Raw genomic sequence first — 18,976 nt, forward strand, 5'->3', positions numbered from 1 at the left:
TCTTGGGGGTGGCACACAGGGAGTATGGCGACGCCAGGTAGGAGACCTGCGCCAACTTCCTGTGCTTACCGGAGAGCGAGAGAGACCGGGCAGGCACCGTGTTATGCTTTGGAGCGCACGCTGTCTCCAGTGCGGGGTGCATAGCCCAGTGCGGTATATACCAGCTCCTCTTATCGGCCGGGCTAGAGTGGGCATCGAGCCAGGTAAGGTTGGGCAGGCTCGGTGCTCAAGAGCTCCAGTGCACCTGCACGGTCCGGTCTATCCAGTGCCACCTACACGCACCAGCCCTCCGGGTGGCAGCCCCCCGCACCAGGCTTCCTGTGCGTGTCCAGAGCCCAGTACTCCCTGTTTCTCCTCCCCGCACTCGCCCTGAGGTGCGTGTCCTCGGCCCAGTACCACCAGTGCCGGCACCACGCATCAGGCCTATAGTGCGTCCCGCCTGTCCAGCGCTGCTAGAGCCTTCCTCCTCTCCAGCGCAGCTGGAGTCTCCCGCCTATCCGGCGCTGCCAGAGCTCCCGCCCCTCAGTCCAGAGGCGCCAGTGCACCTCAGTCCAGAGGCGCCAGAGCCCCTCAGTCCAGAGGAGCCAGAGCCCCTCAGTCCAGCGCTGCCAGAGCCTTCCTCTCCAGCGTTGCCAGAGCCTTCCTCTCCAGCGTTGCCAGAGCTGCCCGTCTGCCCAGCGTCGCCTGAGCTACCCGTCTGCTCAGCGAAATCAGAGTCGCCAGTATGCCCAGCACCGCCTGAGCCACCCGTCTGACCAGCGCCGCCAGTGCCCCCAGTCTGCAAGGAGCCGTCAGTACCACCAGTCTGCAAGGAGCCGCCAGTCTGCAAGGAGCCGCCAGTGCCGCCAGTCTACAAGGAGCCGCCAGTGCCGCCAGTCTGCAAGGAGCCGCCAGTGCCGCCAGTCTGCAAGGAGCCGCCAGTGCCGCCAGTCTACAAGGAGCTGCCAGTGCCGCCAGTCTGCAAGGAGCCGCCAGTGCCGGCAGTCTGCAAGGAGCCGCCAGTGCCGCCAGTCTGCAAGGACCCGCCAGTGCCGCCAGTCTGCAAGGAGCCGCCAGTGCCGCCAGTCTGCAAGGAGCCGCCAGTCTGCAAGGAGCCGCCAGTGCCGCCAGTCTGTAAGGAGCCGCCAGTGCCGCCAGTCTGCCAGGATCCGCCAGTCAGCCAGAATCCGCCAGAGCCGCCAGTCAGCCAGGATCCGCCAGAGCCGCCAGTCAGCCAGGTTCCGCCAGAGCCGCCAGTCAGCCAGGATCCGCCAGAGCCGCCAGTCAGCCAGGATCCGCCAGAGCCGCCAGTCAGCCAGGTTCTGCCAGAGCCGCCAGTCAGCCAGGTTCTGCCAGAGCCGCCAGTCAGCCAGGATCTGCCAGAGTCGTCAGCCAGTACAGAGCTGCCCCTCGGTCCCGAGCTGCCCCTCTGTCCCGAGCTGCCCATCTGTCCCGAGCTGCCCATCTGTCCCGAGCTGCCCCTCTGTCCCAAGCTGCTCCTCTGTCCCGAGCTGCCCCTCTGTCCCGAGCTGCCCCTCTGTCCCGAGCTGCCCATCTGTCCCGAGCTGCCCCTCTGTCCCGAGCTGCCCCTCAGTCCAGTGGGTTCATTTAGAAGGGTCGCTGTGGTTAGGAGGCCACGGAAGCGGACAATGGGGCGGACTAAGACTATGGTGAAGTGAGGGCCACGTCCAGCACCAGAGCCGCCACTGCGGACAGATGCCCACCCAGACCCTCCCCAATAGGTTCAGGTTTTGCGGCCGGAGTCCGCACCTTAGGGGAGGGGGGGGGGGGTACTGTCACACCCTGATCATAGAAACATACAAAGCAAACTATGTTTTGTTTGGTCAGGGTGTGATCTGAGTGGGCATTCTATGTTGGATGTCTTGTTTGTCTGTTTCTGTGTGTGGGCCTGATATGGTTCTCAATCAGAGGCAGGTGTTAGTCATTGTCTCTGATTCAGAACCATATTTAGGTAGCCTGTTTGGTGTTGGGGTTTGTGGGTGATTGTTCCTGTCTTTGTGTTGGTTACACCAGATAGGGCTGTTTTTCACGTTGTTTTTGTATATTGTTCTATTTTCATCTTTATTAAAGATGTATCACAATAACCACGCTGCGTTTTGGTCCGCCTCTCCTTCAACAGAAGAATCCCGTTACATTGACATACTATAACATTGCTATGTATAATTCTGACTATTCAGTTATGTTTTCTGTACCATGTACAAAATACTTAACTCAAAAAGGTCTCTTTGACATCTCGTGTCACCTTAATTTCAATACATTACAAATGGCTGAATAATATTAGCATGATTTACAGAAGGGTAATTCATGTTTTATTGAGTGTTAGAGCGTTGGTTTTAATTCAGTGGTTCAGGGCAGAGCAATCGATCAATTTGAATATGCACACTTGTTAAACATAAATGACCATTTTGTAAATGACTAATTACATATTTGAGGTCTTTATTATTTTAAACCATAACAAATTGGGGGAAAAAAGGTTTATCTGTTTCTTTTGAAAGACACTTCTCAATAAAGATATGAGGTGGAAAAAAGTGTATAGTGTTTGAACCAGTTTCCTAGCTTTGTCATATTATACCATAAGCACCTCTCCCATCGTGTTGGTGTGAACCAGTGTTATTACAGAATGATTTATGGAGCCTTCTGTCTGCCAGGCAGAAAGTAGGATTTCATTGGGTTCAAAGCTTTAACATCCTGAAGGTTGTTATTATTAGTGGACTGGCTGTTGACGACCAGGTATTCATCATCTCCTTTTATTTCTTGTATTTCTAGACTTTTTTGTTGCTGTTGTAAAAGACCAATAAACATATCCATTATAGAAAATATTTTTTTTCTTCTATATTTCTTGTGCAACACATTGATGTCCTCTTAATCTTTCCCACAGTAGTTGTGGGTCAAGACTGTCTCCAAACTGATATGTGAAGTATGGTCTATGTTACATTGCCATTCATTGTTCCCTTACTTCATTGTATTTGTGGTTACATTAAAACCCTGAGGGAGTGCGTAGATAGACTGTGCACAGACACACAATATTGTTGTAATATTCACTTTTTCCTCTTTTTACCCAACATGAATGACTGATAGAGATTGCCTCTTATACAGTGCATTCAGAACGTATTCACACCCCTTGACTTTTCCACATGTTGTGTTACAGCCTTATTCAAAATGGATCTAAAAAATCATCAATCTACACACAATACCCCATAATGACAAAGTGAAGACAGGTTTTTAGACATTGTAGCAAATGTATACAAAATAAACAGAAATACTTGTACATGATTGTACATGGTTTGGAACGGCACACACCTGTCTATTTATTTATTTTTGATTTCACCTTTATTTAACCAGGTAGGCAAGTTGAGAACAAGTTCTCATTTATAATTGCGACCTGGCCAAGATAAAGCAAAGCAGTTCGACACATACAACAACACAGAGTTACACATGGAGTAAAACAAACATGCAGTCAATAATAAGGTATAAACAAGACTATATACGATGTGAGCAAATGAGGTGAGATAAGGGAAGTAAAGGCAAAAAAAGGCCATGGTGGCAAAGTAAATACAATATAGCAAGTTAAACACTGGAATGGTAGATTTGCAGTGGAAGAATGTGAAAAGTAGAAATAGAAATAATGGGGTGCAAAGGAGCAAAATAAATAAATAACATAAATACAGTAGGGAAAGAGGTAGTTGTTTGGGCTAAATTATAGGTGGGCTATGTACAGGTGCAGTAATCTGTGAGCTGCTCTGACAGTTGGTGCTTAAAGCTAGTGAGGGAGATAAGTGTTTCCAGTTTCAGAGATTTTTGTAGTTCGTTCCAATCATTGGCAGCAGAGAACTGGAAGGAGAGGCGGCCAAAGAAATAATTGGTTTTGGGGGTGACCCTAGAGATATACCTGCTGGAGCGCGTGCTACAGGTGGGTGATGCTATGGTGACCAGCGAGCTGAGATAAGGGGGGACTTTACCTAGCAGGGTCTTGCAGATGACATGGAGCCAGTGGGTTTGGCGACGAGTATGAAGCGAGGGCCAGCCAACGAGAGGGTACAGGTCACAATGGTGGGTAGTATATGGGGCTTTGGTGACAAAACGGATTGCACTGTGATAGACTGCATCCAATTTGTTGAGTAGGGTATTGGAGGCTATTTGTAAATGACATCGCCGAAGTCGAGGATGGTAGGATGGTCAGTTTTACAAGGGTATGTTTGGCAGCATGAGTGAAGAATGCTTTGTTGCGAAATAGGAAGCCAATTCTAGATTTAACTTTGGATTGGAGATGTTTGATGTGGGTCTGGAGGGAGAGTTTACAGTCCAACCAGACACCTAGGTATTTGTAGTTGTCCACGTATTCTAAGTCAGAACCATCCAGAGTAGTGATGTTGGACAGGCGGGCAGGTGCAGGCAGCGATCGGTTGAAGAGCATGCATTTAGTTTTACTTGTATTTAAGAGCAATTGGAGGCCACGGAAGGAGAGTTGTATGGTATTGAAGCTTGCCTGGAGGGTTGTCCAAAGAAGGGCCAGAAGTATACAGAATGGTGTCATCTGCGTAGAGGTGGATCAGAGACTCACCAGCAGCAAGAGCGACATCATTGATGTATACAGAGAAGAGAGTCAGTCCAAGAATTGAACCCTGTGGCACCCCCATAGAGACTGCCAGAGGTCCAGACAGCAGAGCCTCCGATTTGACACACTGAACTCTATCAGAGAAGTAGTTGGTGAACCAGCCGAGACAATCGTCTGCCGACGAGGATGTGGTGATTGACAGAGTCAAAAGCCTTGGCCAGATCAATGAATATGGCTGCACAGTCATGTTTCTTATCGATGGCGGTTAATATATCGTTTAGGACCTTGAGCGTGGCTGAGGTGCACCCATGACCAGCTCCGAAACCAGATTGCATAGCAGAGAAGGTATGGTGAGATTCGAAATGGTCGCTAATCTGTTTGTTGACTTGGCTTTCGAAGACCTTAGAAAGGCAGGGTAGGATAGATATAGGTCTGTAGCAGTTTGGGTCAAGAGTGATCCCCCCCCTTTAAAGAGGGGGATGACCGCAGCTGCTTTCCAATCTTTGGGAATCTCAGACGACACGAAAGAGAGGTTGAACAGGCTAGTAATAGGGGTGGCAACTATTTCGGCAGATCATTTTAGAAAGAAGGGGTCCAGATAGTCTAGCCCGGCTGATTTGTAGGGGTCCAGATTTTGCAGCTCTTTTAGAACTTCAGCTGACTGGATTTGGGAGAAGGAGAAATGGGGAAGGCTTGGGCGAAATGCTGTGGGGGGTGCAGTGCTGTTGACCGGGGTAGGAGTAGCCAGGTGGAAAGCATGACCAGCCGTAGAAAAATGCGTATTGAAATTCTCAATTATAGTGGATTTATCAGTGGTGACAGTATTTCCTATCTTCAGTGCAGTGGCAGCTGGGAGGAGGTGTTCTTATTCTCCATGGACTTTACAGTGTCCCAGAACCTTTTTGAGTTAGTGTTGCAGGAAGCAAATTTCTGCTTGAAAAAGCTAGCCTTGGCTTTTCTAACTGCTTGTGTATACTGGTTTCTAGCTTCCCTGAACAGCTGCATATCACGGGGGCTGTTCGATGCTAATGCAGAATGCCATAGGATGTTTTTGTGTTGTTTAAGGGCAGTCAGGTCTGGGGAGAACCAAGGGCTATATCTGTTCGTGGTTCTAAATTTCTTGAATGGGGCATGCTTATTTAAGATGGGTAGGAAGGCATTTAAAAAAAAAAACAGGCATCCTCTACTGACGGGATGAGATCAATATCCTTCCAGGATACCCCGGCCAGGTCGATTAGAAAGGCCTGTATAAGAAAGGTCTATATAAGGTCCCAGTTCACAGTGCATGTCAGAACAAAAACCAAACCATGAGGTCGAAGGAATTGTCCTCCATCATTCCTAAATGGAAGAAGTTTGGAACCCCAAAGACTCCTAGAGCTGGCCGCCTGGTCAAACTGAGCTATCAGGAACCTGATGGTCACTATGACAGAGCTCCAGAGTTCCTCTGTGGAGATTAGAGAAACCTCCAGAAGGACAACCATCTCTGCAGCACTCCACCAACCAAGTCTTTATGGTAGAGTGGTCAGACGGAAGCCACTTCTCAGTAAAAGGCACATGACAGCACGCTTGGAGTTTGCCAAAAGCCACCTAAAGACTCTCAGACCATGAGAATCAAGATTCTCTGGTCTGATGAAACCAAGATTGAACTCTTTGGCCTGAATGCCAAGCGCCATGTCTGGAGGAAACCTGGCACCATTTCTATGGTGAAGCATGGTGGTGGCAGCATCATGCTGTGGGGATGTTTTTCAGCAGCAGGGACTGGTAGACTAGTCAGAATCGAGGGAAAGATGAACGGCACAAAGTACAGAGAGATGCTTGATGAAAACCAGCTCCAGAGCGTTCGGGATCTCAGACTGGGCCGAAGGTTCACCTTCCAACAGGACAACGACCCTTAGCACACAGCCAAGACAAACGCAGGGGTGGCTTGGGGACAAGTCTCTGAATGTCCTTGAGTGGCCCAGCCAGAGCCCGGACTTGAACCTGATTGAACATCTCTGGAGACCTGAAAATAGCTGTGCAGCGAAGCTCCCCATCCAACCTGACAGAGCTTGAGAGGATCTGCAGAGAAGAATGAGAGAAACTCCCCAAATACAGATGTGCTAAGCTTATAGCGTCATACCCAAGAAAACTTGAGGCTGTAATCGCTGCCAAAGGTGCTTCAACAAAGTACTGAGTAAAGGGTCTGAATACTTATGTAAATGTGATAGTTTAGCTTTATGTTTCCTTGAACTTGAACAATTTGCAAAAACAATCTAAAAACCTGTTTTTGCTGTCATTATGGGGTAGATTGATGAGAAGAAGAAACAATAATTGAATCCATTTTAGAATAAGGCTGTAACTTAACTAAATGTGGAACAAGTCAAGGGATCTGAATACTTTCTGAATGCACTGTAGGTACATTTATTCACTACCATGTACAGTAAAAGAACATTAATTGCACTCGGTCGGTGAGATGTTTTATATTTATATAATTGTAAACATACAGTAGATGGCCTAGAGTGGGTACATGCTTTGTGGTGTAGGCTGTTTCTTCTGGTGGTCTAGGGCAGCCTGATGTCCAGGTGGTCTAGGGCAGCCTGGTGTTCTGGTGGTCTAGGGCAGCCTGGTGTTCTGGTGGTCTAGGGCAGCTTGGTGTCTAGGTGGTTTAGGGCAGTGTGATGTCCTAATGGTCTAGGATAGTCTGATGGTGGTCTAGGGCAGCTTGATGGTGGTCTAGGATAGTCTGATGGTGGTGTAGGGCAGCTTGATGGTGGTGTAGGGAGGCTTGATGGTGGTCTAGGGCAGCTTGATGGTGGTGTAGGGCAGCTGGATGGTGGTCTAAGGCAGTTGATGGTGGTCTAAGGCAGCTTGATGGTGGTGTAGGGCAGCTTGATGGTGGTGTAAGGCAGCTTGATGGTGGTCTAGGGCAGCTTGATGATGGAGTAGGGCAGTCTGATGGTGGTGTAGGGCAGCTTGATGGTGGTGATGGGCAGCCTGATGGTGGTCTAAGGCAGCTTTATGGTGGTCTAAGGCAGTTGATGGTGGTGTAGGGCAGCCTAATTCGATTAATCTGATGTTTCTTGGTGTGTGGTAGGTGCTACTCCAGGTGGTCCCTGAGCGCTGTGCCACTCCCTGAGTTTAATGATGGGTTCTCCTGGTCCTTCTCCTTGTAGTGAGGGGCCTGGTCTCCTTCACCTGCTCCACTTTAATGAGAAATGACAGGGAGATCTTACATGTACATACAATGTCTGAAAAATAACACATACAGAGGGATTACAGGTTAAAGGGATAACTCTTAATGCGTGGTCAATGAATCATCTTTCTAGCTTTGGTAAACACTTTTTTTTCTTGATGACTCATTGTCGTCATTGACTCCATTTGTGACATTCTTCTCATATTTGTGGCCTAGAGCCTTACCTGCAGACATAGAACAGGATGTAGGCAGTCTGTGCAATCTCCTTCAGCACAGTGGCCTCATCTGTCCTCAAGACATGTGCGTCATCCAGGCAGAGCCACCCACTGCCACGGCTGTCCAAAACATCACTGATGTAGTGGCCTAGGGAACAAGGGAAACAAAATAGAGTGTACATTAAGCTTTCATAATTGTGTGTGCGTGCCTGCATACCTGCGTGCCTGCCTACCTGCATGCCTGCATACCTGTATACATGTTGTCTCCCAGATGTGAGATCACACTTGACAATTTGTAGATATTGTCTGGCTGGTGTCTCTGTAAGGAAACACATTTAATAATAGGATTGTTATTTTGTCTACAGGATAGGGGTGCCTTCTATAACTGCCTTATCTTGATCCGCCCACTATCTCAACTGGATCTAATTATCTGTTATTTATTTCTCTCTCTCTCTCTCTCTCTCTCTCTCTCTCTCTCTCTCTCTCTCTCTCTCTCTCTCTCTCTCTCTCTCCTCACCACAGCGGCTGCCTGCTGCTTTTTCTCACTGTCAGCTGGTTTCTCTAGCTGGTCAGAGGAATTTGAAGCTGGTGGGGGTATATCAAATATAGTGTAAATACAAACCAGAAAGTGAAGTGGAAACCCATCAACAAATATACTCTTAACTTCAGCTTCCCACTTTTTTCCTCAACAGTCCTGTTTCATGAGAGGGTGTTCTGCATGATGTCAATAACACAATGTCCTACCTGGTCTATCAAGGGTGCCTTTCGGGGAGTTTGCAGGTGTGTTGTCCATGTTGTTTCTACCCAGGGAGCTTGCCCTGTGTAAATTGATGGCATTGAAAATAAATATCTAGTGTGTGAAAATCATGGTGTGTGTTGGCTACTCAATGTGCAATGTGCCCAAACAGAGTGTAAACCAACCTGGCTCCAGACTGGACATGGGCTGTCTTCCCACATACGGCTGGGAGGGTTATTTCTGCAGGGATGGACATGGGATCATCCACCTTCTCTGGCTCCCAGTCACCTGCAGTAAATCGCTTGATATGAAGCATTAGGACCCTGCTCAGAGACAGACAGGCAGGCGGGCAGGCATTCACAAAGACAGACAGACAGACAGACAGACAAACATTCACATACACAGACGAGCAGGCAGGCGTTCACACAGACAAAGGAATCAGTCTTGTACTCAAATCAATAACCCAGTTTGGTGAGTTAGATCAGGACTGTCAATTGTAATCTGAGATGATGATGGAGGGACTCACCGGGGCAGCGTGAGGAAGTGCCTAGTCACAGATGCCGTGCTGCCTGAGCACACCCTGCATGCACACTCTAACGCAGATGGCTAGGTGACAAAGGATAGCAATACAATTATGAACATTATGACATTAATGATAGTGTTCCTTGACATACTAACTCTTGGTTTAAGCTAAGTGCTGACCTTAAAGTAGAGGTCCAGGCTGTGTGGCAGGTAATGGCTCAGGCTCAGTGACAGGTGATTATAATCCTCCTGACCATACACTATAACTCCACAGCTTCAGAAGTACGGAGAGAAATGCATCAGCTATCCAACACAAACCTTTTGATCCCTCTACACACTATCTTAATGCTTTACCTCTGTATCCTGCATGTTATGCTGACATTAAACCTCCTCACAAATGTGATGAAGACATCAAGGTACACCGTATACAAATGACAGCTGTTACCTGGTGCAGGTACGGGAAGTCTTCAGCTTGAATTCTAACTGCTTCACGGGGCAGGTGTATGGCTCTGGTGAGCCCTTTAATGCCATACCCTCCTCCTTCAGCTGAAAGAGGAGGAGCAACACACATTCATGGGCATCCTAAGAGAAGAATGGGAAAGAAGCAGAAAATACATCAACAACTACAACTGAAACAGAGCTGAGGAAAAACACTGTCACGTGTCCCAGGTTTATTGTTAAGTGAGTCTTTTAGCAAATAATATCTTACCTGTTCATAGTCTTCCTCATAGTCCTCATTGACAACGGAAAGACAGCGCTTGACTGTTTGAAGGATTTTCTTATTTTCCTTGTTCTTAGCATTAACAGTGCCTCCAGAAAGCCTGGCCTGATGTAACTTGGCAAAGCAGCTGTGGAGGGAGACAAAGAGCATGCATTCAGGTTTCACTCTCTCACCTTGGCCACAGATTAGCTCTGTGCTTCTACTTTAGCCTCTGATCAAATATGATTCAACTGATTCCTGGCTGTGACAGGAAATCATCTCTGGTGTTAATCAGAAGCTGAGTTGGGTGTGGTTTTATCTTAAAAATCATATGAGGCACTAAGAGTGTACGAAGGACAATATAAATCCATCCATCCTACATACTTACATTCATACATACATACAGTGGGGCAAAACATTATTTAGTCAGCCACCAATTGTGCATGTTCTCCCACTTATAAAGATGAGAGAGGCCTGTAATTTTCATCATAGGTACAGTTCAACTATGACAGACAAAATGAGAAATAAAATCCAGAAAATCACTTTGTAGGATTTTTTATGAATTTATTTGCAAATTATGGTGGAAAATAAGTATTTGGTCAATAACAAAAGTTTATCTCAAAACTTTGTTATATACCCTTTGTTGGCAATGACAGAGGTCAAACGTTGTCTGTAAGTCTTCATAAGGTTTTCATACACTGTTTCTGGTATTTTGGTCCATTCCTCCATGCAGATCTCCACTAGAGCAATGATGTTTTGGGGCTGTTGCTGGGCAACACAGACTTTCAACTCCCTCCAAAGATTTTCTATGGGGTTGAGATCTGGAGACTGGCTAGGCCACTCCAGGACCTTGAAATGCTTCTTACGAAGCCACTCCTTCGTTGCCCAGGCGGTGTGTTTGGGATCATTGTCATGCTGAAAGACCAAGCCACGTTTAATCTTCAATGCCCTTGCTGATGGAAGGAGGTTTTCACTCAAAATCTCATGATACATGGCCCCATTCATTCTTTCCTTTACACAGATCAGTCGTCCTGGTCCCTTTGCAGAAAAACATGCTTCACAGTAGGTATGGTGTTCTTTGGATGCAACTCAGCATTTTGGTTTCATCTGACCATATGACATTCTCCCAATCTTCTTCTGGATCATCCAAATGCTCTCTAGCAAACTTCAGACGGGCCTGTACATGTACTGGCTTAAGCAGGTGGACACGTCTGGCACTGCAGGATTTGAGTCCCTGGCGGCGTAGTGTGTTACTGATGGTAGGCTTTGTTACTTTGGTCCCAGCTCTCTGCAGGTCATTCACTATGTGGGGGACCTAGTGAATGACCTGCAGAGAGCTGGGACCAAAGTGTGGTACTGGGATTTTTACTCACTGTTCTTGTGATCATTTTGACCCCACGGGTGAGATCTTGCGTGAAGCCCCAGATTGAGGGAGATTATCAGTGGTCTTGTATGTCTTCCCTTTCCTAATAATTGCTCCCACAGTTGATTTCTTCAAACCAAGCTGCTTACCTATTGCAGATTCAGTCTTCCCAGCCTGGTGCAGGTCTACAATTTTGTTTCTGGTGTCCTTTGACAGCTCTTTGGTCTTGGCCATAATGGAGTTTGGAGTGTGACTGTTTGAGGTTGTGGACAGGTGTCTTTTATACTGATAACAAGTTCAAACAGGTGCCATTAATACAGGTAACGAGTGGAGGACAGAAGAGCCTCTAAAATAAGAGGTTACAGGTCTGTGAGAGCCAGAAATCTTGCTTGTTAGTAGGTGACCAAATACTTATTTTCCACCATAATTTGCAAATAAATTCATTAAAATTCGTACAATGTGATTTTCTGGATTTTTTTTCTGTCATAGTTGAAGTGTACCTATGATGAAAATTACAGGCCTCTCCCATCTTTTTAAGTGGGAGAACTTGCACAATTGGTGGCTGACTAAATACTTTTTTGCCCCACTGTACATAAATACATGCATACATACATACATGCATGCATGCATACATACATACATACATACATACATACATACATACATACATACATACATACATACATACATACATACATACATACATACATACATACATACATACATACATACATACATACATACATACATACATACATACATACACACACACATACATACATACATACAGTATACTGAACAAAAATATAAATGCAACATGTGAAGTATTGGTCCCATGTTTCATGAGCTGAAATAAAAGATCCTATACATTTTCCATACGCACAAAAAAGCTTATTTCTGTGCACAGATTTGTTTGCATATCTGTTAGTGAGCATTTATCCTTTGCCAAGATAATCCATCCACCTGACAGGTGGCATATCAAGAAGCTGATTAAACAGCATGATCATTACACAGGTGCACCTTGTGCTGAGGACAATAAAAGGCCACTCTAAAATGTGCAGTTTTGTTACACAACACAATACCACAGATGTCTCAGGTTTTGAGGGAGTGTGCAATTAGCATGCTGACAGCAGGAATCTCCACCAGAGCTATTGCCAGAGAATTGAATGTTCATTTCTATACCATAAGCCATCTCCAACATTGTTTTAGAAAATTTAGCAGTATGTCCAACCGGCCTCCCAACCGCAGACCACGTGTAACCACACAAGCCCAGGACCTCCATATCCAGCTTCTTCACCTGCGGCATCGTCTGAGGGGGTGCTGAGGAGTACTTCTGTCTGTAATAAAGCTCTTTTGTGGGGAAATCTCATTCTGATCGGCTGCGCCTAACTCCCCAGTGGGTGGGCCTATGCCCTCCCAGCCCCACCCATGGCTGCACCCTTGCTCAGTCGTGAAATCCATAGATTATGGCCTAATGAATTTATTTCAATAGACTAATTTCCTTATATGAATTGTAACTGAGTAAAATCTTTGAAATTGTTGCATGTTGCGTTTATATTTTTGTTTAGCACACATACATAAATAGATAAATACATACATAGATAAATAGATAAATACATACATACATACATACCACAGGAGGTTGATGGCACCTTAATTGGGGAGGACGGGTTCGTGGTAATGGCTAGAGCGGAATCAGTGGAATGCTATCAAATATATCAAACATATAGTTTCCATGTGTTTGATGCCATTCCATTTGTTCCGTTTCAGACATCATTACGAGCCGTCCTCCCCTCAGCAGCCTCCACTGACACATACATCGAGGCGGAACTTGTGTACTGTAACTATAAGCGTCTAGGTGGGTGGGTCAGTGTGTGTACAGGTGGGACAGGAGGGTGAGAGCGAGGCTGTATACCATAGCAGTTTAGAGGAGGGGGAGGAACTCCAGATGTTCTGCTGTCTCAGGATGTCTCTGCAAAATGCTGGCAGCCCCAGCAGGCACTGCAGAGCAGAGTTCATGAAGCAGGTGTTGCCAATATTAGGCAACCTGTGGGAAAGAAGCCATCAGATACACACTAATATCTGAACTGTGGACCAAAGGTAAAGTAATGAATGTATTTGTAAGGCATGAACACAAGATAACTCTGAGTACCACACTGAATTATTTAAAACAAAAAGCAGAGCTCAGAGATAAGAGTAGGTGTGTGTGTGTGTGTGTGTGTGTGTTTTACCCGAAGAGCTTGGTGTTGTCTTCGCCCTCTTCTGTGCAGCTCTGCTCCCCCAGCTGGGTGCTACTCTTGCTGACCAGGTTGGGGAGGCGAGCCATGGCTTCCCGAGACCTGACCAATGGCCTGGAGGAAGAGAGACAGGGTAGAGGCCTCAGTAGCAGTAGCTCAACACCAATCGGTCTGTTTGAACACTGTTTTAATGTACAGGCATACATATATTCCTTACCATGTCAGGGTGTGAGTGACCACTCTTATGTAGAGTTGAGTGAGATGAAGGTGGCTATTGTCTACAGTACTTACCTCTCCAAGGAGTCAGAGGAAGCCTTCAGGTCAATGGAGGCCTCTGCAGAGAGAGACAGAGAGACGGAGAGCGGTAAGAGAGAAGCTTTGTCAAAGATGAATTGAGAAAAATAGCACCAAAAAATGGCACCCGTTTACAGACCTGCAATGCCAGCAAATAGGGGTATCATTCTCTTTGGAACAACTGCTCCCACCTCTTTGACCTCAGAGCTCATAAGATCTCTGTAAAGACACATAGACATATGCATTAGGTTAGCTATATTATATTGGCTTTTTCATTTCAATGGTTGGCATGAAATGTGATATCAGGCTGCAGTACCTGGCAGTCTCACTGTCTTTGTTGGTCTCTCCATGGTGGTCCAGGGGGTTTGGAGAGGAGGACTGGGGGGCAGGGGAGGAGACGTGGGTTGTGGAGGAAGGGCAGGCAGGACTGAGGGGAGTGGCAGAGGAGGAAAACTGAGTTGAGACAGCCAGGGAAACAGAAGAAGCACTAAAAGGGGAGGAGGTCTGTGATCCTTCCAATGAAGAAGAAGAAGAAGAAGAAGAAGAGAGAGATGACATGTGGAGAGAGGAGAGGCAAGAGAGGCCGAAGAACTTGGAGAGAGTGGAAGGGGATCTGGCAGGGGATCCAGGGGGTGAGGGGGATGGAGTGCCGATTGGTGTTCGGCCAGACAAGGGGTTGAGGGGCGTCAGAGATGTTGTAGACGGTTTCAAATGGAAAGAAGAGACAAAGGAAGAATCAAGTTGGTGGTGATCCTTTACGTTCTTCTTCTCCCGGTTTTTCCAAACTGACGCAGTTACCATGCCGGCATCCAATGACGTCAGTTTGGGTGGGATTGGGAACGGCGATGGACAGCGGCTCCCAATCCCGAGGCGAACTCTGCACTTCTTTTTCTGTTTGGAGAAACATTATATATGTTATATTTGAACTAGCAGCAAATGTCACAAATTGCCTAGTAATATAAAGGTAAAATAAAAAAAATAAACATTATCTGACCATAAAATAAAGAATTTGTCGCCCAATCATATTGAATTCTGTATCATAGGCAGACAAATAGCAAAAATAAAACCATTGTAACCATCATACAGTTATACCCTCTGTCCCAAATCCTGCCATTTGGCACACATAAATAGACAATGAAACAACTAGGAATAGCTGAAAAGAATAGAATATACTCTAAAGCGTAACAGAATTAGACAAATTCTAGCCCAGAATAGACATATACCTTTTTACAGCAACATAAACATCCCATTTCAGTGTATTTGTAGACTATGCCTGGGTTTGCAGAACATCAAAATATGTTGCCTATTTCACATTGTGATGTCATAAACCAAATGATGATGCGCCTGTCTATGCGTTACCAGCGTAAATAGCCAACAAATCACACACACCAAAATGTTGAAAAATTATTAACAAAATGAATTTATCGTGTATTCAGAGTTGGGATATGGGAAGAGTCTAGGACATTCGAAGTAACGTTACTGTCTATCAGAATCAAAACAACTTTTATTGGCCAAGTGGCCTACATTCACACATTCACAGAATTTGACTCGATGAATTGGTGCTGCCAGCAATAGACAAACGTAAAGACACATTTACAGCCTATACAATATACAGTAAACATAAAACATATTTATTAGCTTCTGTCTTCTTAAGATACTTGAGAGTAACATTTTATTATGGAAAGTAAAATGCCTATTTCACTTCAGTTGACGAGACATCTGATACAGATCGAACGTAGCTTTGCAATGGTTGTTAGGAGGACCTTTGAAATAGAAAAGGAGAGCTGGACACTCTAACTCAGACTCAATAATTTAATAACCTAATATTGTCACGTTCTGACCTTTATTTCTTTTGTCATTATTTAGTATGGTCAGGGCGTGAGTTGGGGTGGGCAGTCTATGTTTGTTTTTCTATGATTTGGGGATTTCTATGTTTCGGCCTAGTATGGTTAGTTGTCTCTGATTGAGAATCATACTTAGGTAGCCTGGGTTGCACTGTTTGTTTGTGGGTGATTGTTTGTTTCAGCGCAGTTCGCATTAGCGTCACGGTTGTTATTTCGTTTATTGTTTTTGTATAGGGTTTTAGTGTTCAGTGTTTTCTTTATTAAAATTAATGATGAAACATACCACGCCGCATTTTGGTCCTCCGATCCATCTCGCCTCTCCTCTTCAGATGAAGAGGACGACCGTGACAAATATCCAACCTTTCCGACCGACAAACTGTCTTCATCAGCGTATACCGTCAGGAGCACCTTAACACAGATGGATATATTAATCTCTGACCGTACCTCATTGAAAAGGTGCCACTCGGCCTTACTGCAGCGCCAGCTGTGCCATCAGAGACTCTGGGTTCGCGCCCAGGCTCTGTCGTAACCGGCAGCGACCGGGAGGTCCATGGGGCGACGCAGAATTGGCCTAGCGTCGTCCAGTAACCACTGGACCATAGGACTGCTGAGTATTGTAAGTATTAGTATTGACTGTTCATCATTGTTGTCTGTTGTGACTCCTAGCTGGGTCAGATGGAGAAGGCCAACTCTTGCATGAAGCAGCTGAAGAGGCAGCTTGAGGAGGCTGAGGAGGAGGCCACACGTGCCAACGCCTACCACAGGAAGCTGCAGAGGGAGCTGGATGATGCCACTGAGGCCAGCGAGGGTCTCAGACGTGAGGTCAACACACTCATCAACACACTCAAGAGCCGCCTCAGGTATTTAGAGCCCCCCCCCCACACACACACACACACACAAACAGTTGTGTATATTGGCCAAATTGATGGTCCTCGTTACTAATACCTCTCCACCTCTCCTGGCCCCCTCTGTCCCCTGCAGGCGTGGAGGCCCCATCAGTTTCTCCTCCAGCCGCTCAGGCAGGCGTCAGCTGCAGGTGGAGGGAACATCGCTCGACCTCCTATCTGACAATGAGGTGGAAAACAAGACCACGGACGCCAATGCCAACGAGACGCCAGCAGCTCCCCAACCAGAGTAGACGCGCTCCCTCCAGCCCACACGCAGCATGGCCTCTGCCCCCACAAACCTTACCCCTGTCCTCCTAACCCCAGACACCAGCAGTGGACCCCACTACTCTGCCTTACCCTTCTATGGCAAGCTGCAGGGCCAAGCAAATCCATCATCTCCTCTATATGAATATACCGCACATCCAGCCTTGGATTCATTTTTAACATCAATTGCAGATAAAAGTGCATTTAAATTGCATAGGCATCTGAGTGTGCATAGGCACTCGAAAACAAGTAGCAGGAGTTTACCATAATTATGTTAAGCTACTTCCCTGGAACAGCCATTAGAATCAAACAGCCCTCTTGCTAGAATTAACCTCTGTCATTTCAGCTGGTTTACTGACACACAGGTGGACGACTCACACAAGTCGGTAAAAACATGTCTTTCATGATTGTACAGTATTGGACCAGGAAATGTAAAACAAAGCACAGCATAAGCGAGGGAATTATTTTTAATTGGTAGCCTAAATGATGATCCCACGAAATGTTTTCATCAAAACCACCACTGTCATAGAGATACTGCAATCCACTTAGTTTAGTATATAAATAACTGTGAATAACTCTTTGGTAGCAGGTTTGTAGTAAATTAGATTGTACCATGCCATGTTGCCTCAGCATTCCCCCTATATATATGACCAGCAAAAGACCCTGTTAACTTTACCAATATAACCTTGTCCAATAACCCACCATTTTATATTTGACATATCAATCTACTTTAAGTGGTGTACGATAATGTGTGGAATTAGGTTTGTCAAACTTGGAACAAAGGCCCTTTTTTTAGAAAGACAGCCCAAATGTGTGCTTGACTGTCACACCCTGACCATAGTTTGCTTTGTATGTTTGTATGTTTTGTGTGATCTGAGTGGGCATTCTATGTTGGATGTCTTGTCTGTTTCTGTGTTTGGGCCTGATATGGTTCTCAATCAGAGGCAGGTGTTAGTCATTCTCTCTGATTGGGAACCATATTTAGGGAGCCTGTTTGGTTTTTTTATTTTATTTTTTTATTTGATTTCACCTTTATTTAACCAGGTAGGCTAGTTGAGAACAATTTCTCATTTGCAACTGCGACCTGGCCAAGATAAAGCATAGCAGTGTGAACAGACAACACAGAGTTACACATGGCGTAAACAATTAACAAGTCAATAACACAGTAGAAAAAAAGGGGAGTCTATATACATTGTGTGCAAAAGGCATGAGGAGGTAGGCGAATAATTACAATTTTGCAGATTAACACTGGCGTGATAAATGATCAGATGGTCATGTACAGGTAGAGATATTGGTGTGCAAAAGAGCAGAAAAGTATATCAATTTAAACAGCATGGGGATGAGGTAGGTAAAAATGTGTGGGCTATTTACCGATAGACTATGTACAGCTGCAGCGATCGGTTAGCTGCTCAGATAGCAGATGTTTGAAGTTGGTGAGGGAGATAAAAGTATCCAACTTCAGTGATTTTTTTATTTTTTTTTGCAATTCGTTCCAGTCACAGGCAGCAGAGAACTGGAACGAAAGGCGGTGTTGGGGTTTGTGGGTGATTGTTCCTGTCTTTGTTGGTTACACCAGATAGGGCTGTTTTTGTTTTTTCACGTTTTTGTATATTGTTCTATTTTCATCTTTATTAAAGATGTATCACAATAACCACGCTGCGTTTTGGTCCGCCTCTCCTTCAACAGAAGAATCCCGTTACATTGACATACTATAATATTGCTATGTATAATTCTGGCTATTCAGTTATGTTTTCTGTACCATGTACAAAATACTTAACTCAAAAAGGTCTCTTTGACATCTCGTGTCACCTTAATTTCAATACATTACAAATGGCTGAATAATATTAGCATGATTTACAGAAGGGTAATTCATGTTTTATTGAGTGTTAGAGCGTTGGTTTTAATTCAGTGGTTCAGGGAAGAGCAATCGATCAATTTGAATATGCACACTTGTTGATGCCTTGATTATTAAATGTTAAACATAAATGACCATTTTGTAAATGACTAATTACATATTTGAGGTCTTTATTATTTTAAACCAGAACAAATTGGGGGGAAAAAAGGTTTATCTGTTTCTTTTGAAAGACAATAAAGACATGAGGGGGAAAAAGTGTATCGTGTTTGAACCAGTTTCATAGCTTTAGTGTCATATTATACCATAAGCACCTCTCCCATCGTGTTGGTGTG

At 45.4% G+C, this 18,976-nt stretch overlaps 2 protein-coding genes across 8 annotated transcripts; one reads left to right on the forward strand and one right to left on the reverse strand.

Moving 5' to 3' along the window:
- Positions 1-7,423: 7,423 nt before the first annotated feature.
- LOC116375901 (ubiquitin carboxyl-terminal hydrolase 37-like) lies at positions 7,424-16,126 on the reverse strand. Of its 6 annotated transcripts, none has more exons than XM_031834428.1 (16): positions 15,922-16,110; positions 14,111-14,685; positions 13,934-14,013; positions 13,792-13,834; positions 13,495-13,614; positions 13,179-13,310; positions 9,910-10,048; positions 9,646-9,782; positions 9,381-9,474; positions 9,205-9,284; positions 8,864-9,001; positions 8,687-8,760; positions 8,460-8,527; positions 8,192-8,261; positions 7,952-8,090; positions 7,424-7,737 (listed from the first exon to the last, which is right to left on the reverse strand). In XM_031834428.1, exons 2-16 carry the CDS (start codon positions 14,593-14,595, stop codon positions 7,632-7,634), a joined length of 1,905 nt encoding a protein of 634 aa, XP_031690288.1. In that variant the 5' UTR covers positions 14,596-14,685; positions 15,922-16,110; the 3' UTR covers positions 7,424-7,631. The 6 variants fall into 6 exon arrangements, 4 of the variants coding, with proteins under 4 accessions (XP_031690288.1, XP_031690289.1, XP_031690290.1 ...); XM_031834429.1 differs by having other exon boundaries at positions 7,705-7,782; positions 15,922-16,113; XR_004211312.1 differs by lacking the exon at positions 8,460-8,527 and having other exon boundaries at positions 7,625-7,737; positions 8,176-8,261; positions 15,922-16,123.
- On the forward strand, positions 15,979-17,566 carry LOC116375903 (myosin heavy chain, embryonic smooth muscle isoform-like). 2 transcript variants are annotated; one of them, XM_031834435.1, is made up of 3 exons: positions 15,979-16,094; positions 16,305-16,498; positions 16,620-17,566. In XM_031834435.1, exons 2-3 carry the CDS (start codon positions 16,314-16,316, stop codon positions 16,774-16,776), a joined length of 342 nt encoding a protein of 113 aa, XP_031690295.1. In that variant the 5' UTR covers positions 15,979-16,094; positions 16,305-16,313; the 3' UTR covers positions 16,777-17,566. The 2 variants fall into 2 exon arrangements, with proteins under 2 accessions (XP_031690295.1, XP_031690294.1); XM_031834434.1 differs by lacking the exon at positions 15,979-16,094 and having other exon boundaries at positions 16,249-16,498.
- Positions 17,567-18,976: the final 1,410 nt, after the last annotated feature.

This window comes from Oncorhynchus kisutch, linkage group LG10 (genome assembly GCF_002021735.2).
Source record: "Oncorhynchus kisutch isolate 150728-3 linkage group LG10, Okis_V2, whole genome shotgun sequence".
Classification (NCBI taxonomy): domain Eukaryota; kingdom Metazoa; phylum Chordata; class Actinopteri; order Salmoniformes; family Salmonidae; genus Oncorhynchus; species Oncorhynchus kisutch.

Excerpts from the sequence above, each read along its gene's own strand:
- LOC116375901 (XM_031834428.1), bottom strand. The coding sequence starts at position 14,595 with ATGGTAACTGCGTCAGTTTGGAAAAACCGGGAGAAGAAGAACGTAAAG. Across the intron at positions 13,615-13,791 it reads TCCTCTGACTCCTTGGAGAG|GCCATTGGTCAGGTCTCGGG; the intron begins GTAAGTACTGTA and ends CTCTTCCTCCAG. Across the intron at positions 9,285-9,380 it reads GCCTGGACCTCTACTTTAAG|CCATCTGCGTTAGAGTGTGC; the intron begins GTCAGCACTTAG and ends TTTGTCACCTAG.
- LOC116375903 (XM_031834435.1), top strand. The coding sequence starts at position 16,314 with ATGGAGAAGGCCAACTCTTGCATGAAGCAGCTGAAGAGGCAGCTTGAG. Across the intron at positions 16,499-16,619 it reads ACACTCAAGAGCCGCCTCAG|GCGTGGAGGCCCCATCAGTT; the intron begins GTATTTAGAGCC and ends TGTCCCCTGCAG.